Source organism: Ruditapes philippinarum, unplaced genomic scaffold (assembly GCF_026571515.1).
Source record: "Ruditapes philippinarum isolate M1 unplaced genomic scaffold, ASM2657151v2 ctg2340_1_1_1_1, whole genome shotgun sequence".
Lineage (NCBI taxonomy): Eukaryota > Metazoa > Mollusca > Bivalvia > Venerida > Veneridae > Ruditapes > Ruditapes philippinarum.
The window spans coordinates 17185-28153 of NW_026866290.1; the positions used below are offsets into that span (position 1 = coordinate 17185).

Consider the following 10969-nt stretch of genomic DNA (forward strand, 5'->3'; position numbering starts at 1 on the left):
CAATCAGATCAGGTTATACTTTCAGAGTTTTACTTAATGATTTTGACAAGTAAAGATTTGATTTAAATACCTATAATTCATGATTGAAACATTTTTGTTTGTTTTAAATATTTGGAATTTTAAAAAAGTTAAAGCACAGATTTTGGCCTTTATTGACCTTATCATGGTTGCGTTTAAAATTTGCCAGGAACTTTCATTTTTTGCTGAAATTCATGTAAGACAGTACCATTAGTTGGTGAACCTTAAATTATTGGTACCCCCATTCCGAAAATAAGTATTCTGCCACTGTGTTTCTTAAAGAAAGTGTTACCGACCCATGGTCTATTGACAGACACCATATTTACAGCTTTGCGAAACGGAAATTTTAGCATGTAGGTTAAGGACCGCAAATCCGGTAAAAGATATTTTAGGGTTAAAGGCAACAGCATTTTTAAAAAGGCGTAAGTTGAAGTATTACCTTTTATGAAATTTATTTATACACACTGGTGTTATCCCCTTTTTAAATAACTCTTATGATAATTTTAGATCAGGAAGATTTTAACCTTACAGTAAGATTTGTGGCTCCGGTCGAGTTTTATTAGGCCCGAAACAAGATCATTTCATTTCGCTACTCAGGATTTGTATAATTCACTCATAGATAGACATTCACTACAGTAGAAGCTTTTTTGTTTTCAAAAATCTTAGGAGTGACCTACTATTTATTTCAAAACATGCGAAATACATGTACATAAATCCATATTAATTTGTAAAAAATCGTGACCATCCAAGCGGCGATATGACAACTATTTAAAAGCCGAACATTGATTTAAAATGTTATTCTTAACTCGTAAATACAGACAAACACCTTCGTTTAAACCATTATTTTATTGATGCCATGAAATATTGACAGTATTTTATGTAAGTGCAACAGGAAATGTTCTCCACTAAAATAGTCTTATGTTTCTCACGTGTGTCATTTTTAACAACCCTCCCGTGGAATTCGTAAGATCTTACATTTTTAACAGGTCATACGAATCTCACGCTACACCGGTGCTAGGAAAACCTGTCTAACATCCACCATGTAAGACAAGTCGCGTGCCTTAAATGACGCCACTCCCGTGCGCATTTTATGTATAGATTGCTTTCTTAGAAGGACGTCATTTTGCCGTAATGAAAAAGATCTGAATGAACATATTTCTTTCCGTAATTTCTTTCCTAATCATGATCAATGTGTCATAGGCAAGAAAAAGAACCAAACACCGGCTGTAGTCACAGCTACGAAAATATAGCCTGGGGGTAGTAACTGGTCAGCGGAACCTCGTTAATGCCGTAAACATTTACCCTCGAGCGCGATATTCCGGCCTGTACCATAGCCAGTGTAGAATCCAAAATACTTGCTATATCTCTGTCGTTTATGAGATAATAGAATCAGTTATTTGTCCATTCCGTGTCAACAAATAAAACTTTATTATTGTAATTCAATTAAGAAAGAGTAAAATGCAAAATTGTATATAAACTTGTTTCTACCAATATCTTTCAATTCTAATGTACAATGTGTGTATGTTATATACATGTTGTCAGTCAAGTTGTAAACATGTGAAATGAAATTCTTCTTGAGGTACCTAAATCCTTAATATAAGTTAATAGGTATAGCAATATCAGGACGGAATAATGTGTCACTATGAAAACTGTCCCTACAATAATTATCAATTTTTTCTGTATTTTATGTTTTTCAAAATTTGGTTGATATTTGCTAAAAAGCATGTTATGGCATAAGTAAGCAAATGTCCAATTGAGCGGTATATCTTTTGAATACGGACACTTAATGCGATGTTTAATTATACTATACACACCTGGCAATAAATTGAGCTAAGAAATAGTAATTTGATCAGTAGAAATACCAATTAAGTATTTATAAACCAGTACATTTTATGAGTTTAGTTTATTCTGAACCAAATTATTGAAGCAGAAGCAAATGTGTTGTTTTTACAAAAAAAAAATGTAAGTGTTTATAAGCATGGTGTTAGAGCGTTTACAAAACATTAACAGTTGGATATTTGTGGTAAATGTTGACGATTACGTAATATAAAAACACATTATTTAGCCAGATTTATAATAACGTATGTAACCGCCACATTACTATTTCTTAGCTCAATTAAGTCGTCATGTAATGACAGCGCTTTCAATCATAACCAATTTTATATTTCAGGGGTGTGCTTAACTTATTTCCAGGTGTATATTATTGTCAATTATTTGTAAATTTCAAAAGAAAGATTCTCAGAATCAATTTTAAATCAATCAAAATTTCACGAATTTGACCTCTCAAATGTCTGAGTTTAGTTGTTGATCTCGATCTCGATCACATTTTATGTCCTTCTCAACATCATTGAAGATCTCCTTAATTTTCCTCCACTTTTAAACCCTCCATGCCATTGTGCACAAACACCGGTTTCTGCCCCAGCAAGTTTACATGTTTCACCTGGTTGGACATATAATCCATTGAAATTAACGTATGTGCATGGTTTTATCCCCCCCAGGCTCCATGTCGATCAACAGCACAATTACGTGATCCTCCGAAATCTAAGTCACGGTCAAAAGTTGAAAACGCAGCTAAATTACTGTACCATAAACCTTTTGCTATGTTGTCTGAAAAAGGTAAATAAGATTTTAACTGCATGATGCCATATGTAGCCTGTTTTAGTATTATTGACGATTTTTGTCAGTCATACAGTTGGACAAAGTAAGATTCCCCAATGTCACCAAAACATTAAAACTGAATGTTCCATCTGAAAGTTAATCTCGTTGCCTTTATCGTTGTTTGTTTGAGTAATGTTAATAAAGATAATGGTCAATGTGCATTGATAAAATGTATACATGTATGTAATATTACAAAACATGTAAGGAGATAATTGATTTTTATTTAAGAATTGTGTTTTGCTAATGTAGGCAAAACTTAATTCAGGATCTTAAATTTATATATCAATTAAAACTAAAATGAAATCTGTATAAGTCAAAAATATATTTGTTTAGTACATTTTATCTTTCATACAGCAATTATCAACACTCGTATAATTTCGTTTTTATACCTGATGCTTCGCGTAACCCAATGATGAGTCTATACTTTATTCCATCTGTCAACTTGAACTCCCGAAAGGTCTCATACCCAGTGTCATTGTTGTGATTTGTCATGTCCAGGCGGACTTCTGAACGACTTTTGTCAGCTAATTCTTGTATGTACTTCAGGCCTATGATAAATAAACCAGTGGTACATGAATGCAGAACTATCATGAAAACGAAACAAAATCTAAAAAAATGAAACAAAACAGTCATATTGTGACACACAGAAAAATACAAAAAAATGTCTCTTATGATAAATGTTACAGCCTATACATTATTAATTCAAACAGATTCATTTGATACACGATGGTCTTATTATATAAATAAATTGACTTTTTTATCAACGATACCAAATGATGTATGTATGATAGCCTGCTATCAGTTGTAAACTATTAAATGCAAAGATAAAATGAAATTATTAACATGCTTACAATCTGTATTAAAATACAAGTCATTGCATTTGCATTGCCATAAAATCATTATTTTCTTTATACATTTTTTTCTATTTTATCAATATCTTATATGAACAAATCATAATAAAGACATAGAAACCAAGAAAGTGTATTGCTGCAACAGTTATTACATGTACATAAAGTGTCAAAATTAACCAAATCGTCAAAATTGAACGAAAATAAAACTGAAACATTTGAAAACAAGGATATCTTAACACGCAAGATGTTTTTGTTAATGGTAATATGACAACTTAACTTTAAGCCTCTTTACGGTTTTCATGGTAGTTGAACAACGTAACAATACAAAAAATGTTGCTCAATTATATTGTGACATTCAGAAATTATCCAAAAAATCATTGCATTGCACGTGTAAATGTATAAAGTCGTCGGGAAATACTTCAGCATTCTGATCTCGGCTACTGAGCAGTTATAAATTTAAATAAGCGTGCGGGATAATATGACATCCCCCATACATTAAGAAAGTCTTGCCCGCAAACATGACAAGCTATTGGAAAACAATATATTTCTTTTTGGCATAGCTTGTCACCTTATCTTTAAAAGCACAAATGTCCGGGCACATATACAATATAATAACATATATCGTTTACTTTAACAATTTATGCTCACTAATATTAAATATAAATACTCAAGTGAACCATAAATTATGGATCTACCTAGCCACAGTTCTCCTTCTGCGTTTCCAAACCCATTTTCATACTCTAAGAAGTTTCGATAAAAATCGACGGACCCGTCGAAGCGCCTTTGAAACATCTACAAAGAGTTCAACGAAATAAACGCAGTATAATTTAGATAAATAGATAAATTTTCAGTAAATTGAAACTACCGTTGCTCAAAGTCACGTAACAACTTCCAGTTTCATCTAATACTGAGACGTAGATGGTGTTTTTCAAAGAACTATTGAACCGTTAAGTATCAAGCTTGATATGAATTGTTCAGATTTTAAGAAGTTAACTGTTATATACAAATTGGCATGTGATGTACCTAGTCTTTACTAACGTGTATATATTTTCAAAACTATAAGATGAAGATTGAATTAGACAAAAAATAGACTTAAACCTTTAAATCTTAAGATTCTTTTTAGTGTTGTACTATTCGCAATATATGTCTTGTGTGTTTAACTTTCTTTGGAAAAAAAATTTGAAGTCATTAACTATGCACATATTTAAACAAATACATTGATTGATTTATATATCTGTTAACTAGTTATTCAATTATTTACAAGATGTTAAGACTTGAAAAGATTTCAACCTGAGACTTCAGCTTTCAAGTATGCAGAAAACAGAAAAAAGAATGGAAAAAACGATATTTGCTGAACAATATTTAAAGGGACTCCACATGATGGGACTGAAAATATTTTTTCCAGATATTTGTACCATTTGATGTAGGTTTAAACCACTAATCTTTGTGCAAAATTTCAGATCTTTCGCGGTCTTTGTTTTCAATAATAATTATTAAAATTGTAAAAAAAGATCCAAAATGAAAAGCGTTTCAACATTTTTCACTCAAATCGAGCTAAGAAAAGAATAAAAATACGATTTTCAATTTATTTCAAGGCATATTTCTTAACTATCTTTGCAAATATTTCTGTTTAAAGTGGCTCAGCTCATTTATGTTAGAAATTCAAATGTTATGTTTTTAGGCTTTTCAACCTCAGTGGAGTCCCTTTAAATTAATTCAACACTTTTCATACCGTCCAGCCGCCGCCGTCAGTCTCCATGTCACAATTCACAATCAATATCTTCCTAGACCTCCATAGTTCTATCTCATACAAACCACTTTTTGCTTCCGGGAATTTATCAAGAATTTCTTTACAGTCGCTCACTGAGCAATAATGAGATAACAATAACTAAAACATAAACTAGCTTTCAAATGAATGCATCGAGTTTACAATAATTGATGAAGCAATTTGCATTTGAATTAATGACAAATCTATGGCGTTCATATGAATTTACAGATATATAAATTTTGTTTTGTACGTGACGTTTTTCATTTTGATGTTGTATTGTTTGCCAACATAGAAAATTTATGAACTTGTTTAAGCGTATAAAACTATATCAGGTTATATGTTTGTATGATTGTTTTTGATGGGTTTTTAAAGACCCTAGTCGCACTGACTCAGTATAGGTCATATGGCGACGTTCCAGCTTGACTGGTGGAGGAAGACGTCAGGTGCCTTCCGTGCATTATTAGAGGCAAAACAAAAAAAAATCGCTATCTCGTTCCCACGAAAAATAACTCGGAAAAAAATGCTATCTGAGCTCGTCCCCACGAGTTAGTCGGCCAATCAGCTTTTAGGTCTATCTTCGAACGCATCTTCGATTTTATTGGTCAGCTAACTCGTTACCACGACTTAGATGTGTTTATCTGATTAGTCGGCTAACTCGTGACCACGGGATAGCACATTTTGCTTTTTGTTGTTTTTTATGTTGTTGTTGTTTTCTGTTTGTTTCTTTGCTTGTTTGTTTGTTTGTTTTTCCTCTTAGTTATATCTGTTTCTTTTTTTTCTTTGTTGTTTCTTGAAGGAACGAGAAAGCATTTTGTTTTTCGGTTTTTTTTTCTGAGTTATATCTTGTTGCCATGAGATAGCATTTTGATGTTTGTGGGTGTTTTTTTTTTCTCCTGAGTTACATCTCGTGACCATGAGAAAGTATTTTGTATCTGGGTTATATCTCGTGGACACAAGATATGAAAAGAAAAATAGATTGGCATGTCCTCTCTGTGCTTCTGTATATCTCTCAGCACATATTTAACATGTTTAAAGGGACTCCACTGAGGTTGTTAGATATGATGAGACTGGAAATACTTTTTCCGAGGCTCGTGTACTATTATTCATATTTTATAGGGGTTTGCGCAAATTACTTGTGTGCAAATTTCCAGTTCATTCCCTGCACCCGTTTTCCCAGAAAAAGCCACTTTTATTGTGAAAAATGACCAAAGTAAAAATTTCAAATGTTATGTTTTTAGACCTTTTGACCTCAGTGGAGCTCCTTTAATAAATAGATTACCAGTGAATGATACTGTGTCAATGTATGGATCAGCTTTATACCATAAACACAAGCAATAGGCTTTGTTTCATGTTACACTGTAAAACAGATTTAAATATGATGCATTTTTACAAGAAGATTGCCTTGTAGTAATACATTACATCTGTTACAAGTTGCGGCTTCCCATTTTCCAGACGCTTGACATTTCACCTCAGGCTGACTAGGAACGTATCCATCGTCACATTTAACCGAAGCCTTGTCGAGGCTATGTCCGTTTACCAGCAATTTCCCCTTGTGTATTTCCTGACCAATATCACAAGCTATAAATATATATAAGGAATAACTCCAAACTTGTCTTAACTGAATAAGGTTTCTTATGACACCTGCATTTGTTTGTTCAATTACCGACACAGTTACCTCAGAAACAAATAAATTTTTACTTTTGTAGAAAGAGCAAACTTGAATGTAATAATATCTAAATAATGGTTTTAGAGAATGGTAGGTGCTTGTTACCTGAAGAAAGTAGCGATTAATTTGAAACTATTTGTCATAAAAGTGGCAAAAATGTGAACAAAAAAGGTATTTTGACATCCATACCAAATACCGATTCACTATAACTGCACTTATTGCCAAAAAGCAACATGAGAGAGATTGTTCAGACAGGTAATTGGCCAATGGTTAACTTTTTTCAATACCATAAGAATACATAAAAATTAAAAAGCTTTTGAGAATGTAAAATAAAGCATTTTTAGGCATAATGAGCTTTTAGGCGAACTAGAAATAAAACATGTTTCAAACCTTCTTCATACATGAGTTAAGATGTGCATAATAAAAAGAAATCAGTATGATCCTCATTACAAATAAGACATGACACGTAAATGACAATTACACCCAAGAAATGCTTTTATCATATACTTATAAATTAACAATTTAGAAATATTGACGAAATTAAATGCATATTTTATTTTCCGAATTTTCATCGTTAAAATATTTTTTTCACAGAAATGAAACATATTTTCCGTATTTTACTGGTGTCTTGCTGGACTACTTTCTTTTAAATTCAGCCAATACACAAAATTAAAAGGGAATACTTTCTATTCATCAGGTTAAAAAAGAGAAAACGTATATAATAAACAGAAAATTCAAGTTTTTTTCTATCAATACAGGTTTTATTTTCATCCTGTGGCTTGAAAATTATCATAATTCACTCGTAGCTACCGCCACTCGTGAACTATTTATTTTCATACCAATCAATGAAAATAAATCCTGTATTTATAGAAGAAACTTGATATCTTCTATTTATTTTTAATTGTAAAAACTTTTAATATTGTTGTGTTCTGTTTTCAGAAAGGTAACCTAGTGACCAATAACCTGAACCAGCTTTTGCCTCCGTTTTGCTTTTTTGGCAATTACATGTAGCAGATTTATAGTGAGATAGTATTTTGTATGGAAGTAAAAATACTACATTATAATTATATATTCTGCTACTTTTAATATAAATTAATTCACGATCGGCGCTGACTTCTTCAGATAAAAAAAAAAAAACCTTTTTTCATCTTAAGCCATTATTAAACGTTATAAAAAAAACTCTTGTTTCCTTTCTTATGAATGAAATGTTTATTCCTTTTTTTAATTTTGTAGGCAAAATGCGCCTTCCAATCTAGCTATACAAATACTTGACATTTACATTTTGATACCTGAACAGTTTATTTACTAATAAAATAATTTATTAAATTCATTACGTAACAATTTATTACATTCGAAGTATAGAGGATATTCAAGTTTTTTTCCATAAATACTGGATTTATTTCCATCGAGTGGTATGAAAATAAATAGTTCATGAGTGGCGGTAGCCACGAGTGAAATATCATAATTTTCATACCACAAGATGAAAATTAACCTGTGTTTATAGAAAGAATTTGATTTCTTTTTTTGTATATTTTCTGTCTATTATACGATTTATTCAATTTTGACATTACAATTTGAAACAGAACTTTCCCTGAATTTTTGTGTACTAGCAGAATTAAGAAGTAAGTAGTCCGGCATGACACCAGTGAAAATACGGAAAAAATGTTTCACTGCAGTGAAAAATAAATTTTTACAGTGAAAATACGGAAAATGAAAATACGCATTTTATTTAATCAATATTTCTCAATATTTCATTTACAAGTATATAATAAATTATATTATTTGGCAGATCAAACATACTTATATCTCTACACTCATGGGAATCTCCTTTATGATAACATCTTTGGTTGGCTTTACATGGCCTTGTGCTACAACTTCTAACCATTGCCTGAAGAAACAGTGAAGACCCAATTAACAAAACACTGAACATTATGTTTTTATCGTTTAATTAACTAGTGTTGTTATTGTTCAATGATTTAGCTATTGAATACGAAAATAATAAATTATTTTAATAAAGACACACAAAAAAAATTAATAACAATTGTTGTTCTTGAAATACAAAATAAGATAAACAAGATCAACAAGGAAAGGCGGAGTTCAATGAACGCAACACAAAACGACCCAGCAACAAGAACCAGTGGAAAGGAGCCCAGGAGGACCCCAAACAAATCAGGACAGGGCGCAAGGCAGACGACGGACGGCTAATCAATAAAATGATTCATAAGAAGAAATAATAGTAACCGAAAAGGAAATCAAAATCAAAGAAAAACAATTAAATGATTGAATAATAGGCCCACTAAGTAAAAGGGCATTATTGTGATGTTTTCCCTTGTGTGTACTCAAATACCAACGAGCAATGATTAGAGGTGAACAGTATATAACGGTAGTGTTTACAAATTCGAAAACCAGGCTAAACATCGTTTGCCGGTACTTTGTGAACATTCCAGGCATTGGCTCAGGGGAACGTCGTGTTAAAGTGATATGTATGTTTTTTTCACCTTAAACTGTGAAATACTTATAACAAAATAGGAATATTACGTAGTTAAACTGTTATACACTGCACTAGGTGTAATTCCCTAGAGCTAATTCCGTTACGCACTGGAATAAGTGTTTAGCTAGGTTTTCAATGAACGTCATTAAATTGTATTATATTATTTAAAAAATGATGTTATTGACTAACCGGTGTTATTATTTTAACTTTATTTAAATGTTTCGTCTTGCTACTGGAACATATCGATCATGAATTGCTGTTACAGGGCCATTTAGTCTCCAATTTCTATCATTTTTGCTTTTTTTACAAAGACGTTTTATTTGTGTTACAGTTTTCCAAATAGTTACTCATTAGTAATAAACAGACCAACCATTGATCGTTTGAATTTTGGCAAGGATTAAACATGTAGTTTGTATGGAAGTCAAAATACCACTGCTGTAATTGCTTGATAGATATCCGTGTCGCATGAAGAAAATAGCACTAAATGTAAAATAATATGTCATGAAAGTAGCAAATTGGAAACAAAGTAGTATTTGACTTCCATACAAAATACCAAAATCACTGTAAATGTATGAATGGCCCAAAATAAGCAACAGGGGAAAAAGACAGTTTAGGTACTCGGCCAATAGAGTAACTTGTTTAAATTCATAAAAGAATGCCAAGAAATATGAATATTTTGAGAAATAAAAATGAAAATAATGAGCCTTTTATTGCCTTAGAAGAAAATATTTATTCATGCAATGGTGCGTCTTTGTCTATATTGAAAACATTAAGATACTTACGCTAGGCCATTCGCTGATATCAGAGAAAATTGAACCCTTTTTGGTTTCAAACTCCGACGTGTCAACAGACTCCCGGTCAGCATCGTTCAATTTACATGCTTTCTTCGTTCTGTCATAGTCAATAGATTTACATATTTTCAATGACATACATGTCCGAGCACATTCTTGATGGTCTGTATCATTTATTTCCAGCACAGAATGACCAACTAAGGCTATGTTAAGATTGTCCTTTGTTATTTGAAATGTTTTACACGTGCTTGAAAAAACTGTTTGAAGGAAAACTGCATAAATAATCACTATTCCAGCATGAATCCTCATTTTTCTTACATTAAACAAAATTTTATGACAAAGTTTAAAACGAGAATACAAACTGCTATGGAACTGTTGCGCAGATAAAATCCAGATCTATTTTTGTTGAGCTCTTGAAATTGCTGGATATAAACTGAGAAGTTAAAGTTAAATATTGAACCAATTACATTAACAATCCAATTAAAATGCAAATGCGTGTTAATCTTCATCAATAGTTTGCATAATCAATAAAGTTTGCTAATGCACAAAAGCCAAATAAAAAATCGACAATTGTGGTGCCAAATGAAACAATGATAACATTCGTCATTGCATCAATTATTTACATTAGCTATAACCTTTCACCAGTTGAGATAAATCATTTTGATAATATGTTATCAATTATTCGTTACAAAATGATCGAGTCTGTGCATATTACTTTTGTTCTAT

At 31.7% G+C, this 10969-nt stretch overlaps 1 protein-coding gene across 1 annotated transcript; it reads right to left on the reverse strand.

The window, feature by feature from the left end:
• Positions 1-717: 717 nt before the first annotated feature.
• On the reverse strand, positions 718-10685 carry LOC132732010 (uncharacterized). Its single transcript, XM_060718346.1, has 7 exons — positions 10235-10685; positions 8762-8849; positions 6715-6873; positions 5260-5390; positions 4223-4319; positions 3066-3224; positions 718-2625 (listed from the first exon to the last, which is right to left on the reverse strand). Exons 1-7 carry the CDS (start codon positions 10550-10552, stop codon positions 2504-2506), a joined length of 1074 nt encoding a protein of 357 aa, XP_060574329.1. The 5' UTR covers positions 10553-10685; the 3' UTR covers positions 718-2503.
• Positions 10686-10969: the final 284 nt, after the last annotated feature.

Excerpts from the sequence above, each read along its gene's own strand:
- LOC132732010 (XM_060718346.1), bottom strand. The coding sequence starts at position 10,552 with ATGAGGATTCATGCTGGAATAGTGATTATTTATGCAGTTTTCCTTCAA. Across the intron at positions 8,850-10,234 it reads ATATCAGCGAATGGCCTAGC|GCAATGGTTAGAAGTTGTAG; the intron begins GTAAGTATCTTA and ends CTGTTTCTTCAG. Across the intron at positions 3,225-4,222 it reads AGAAGGAGAACTGTGGCTAG|GCCTGAAGTACATACAAGAA; the intron begins GTAGATCCATAA and ends TATTTATCATAG.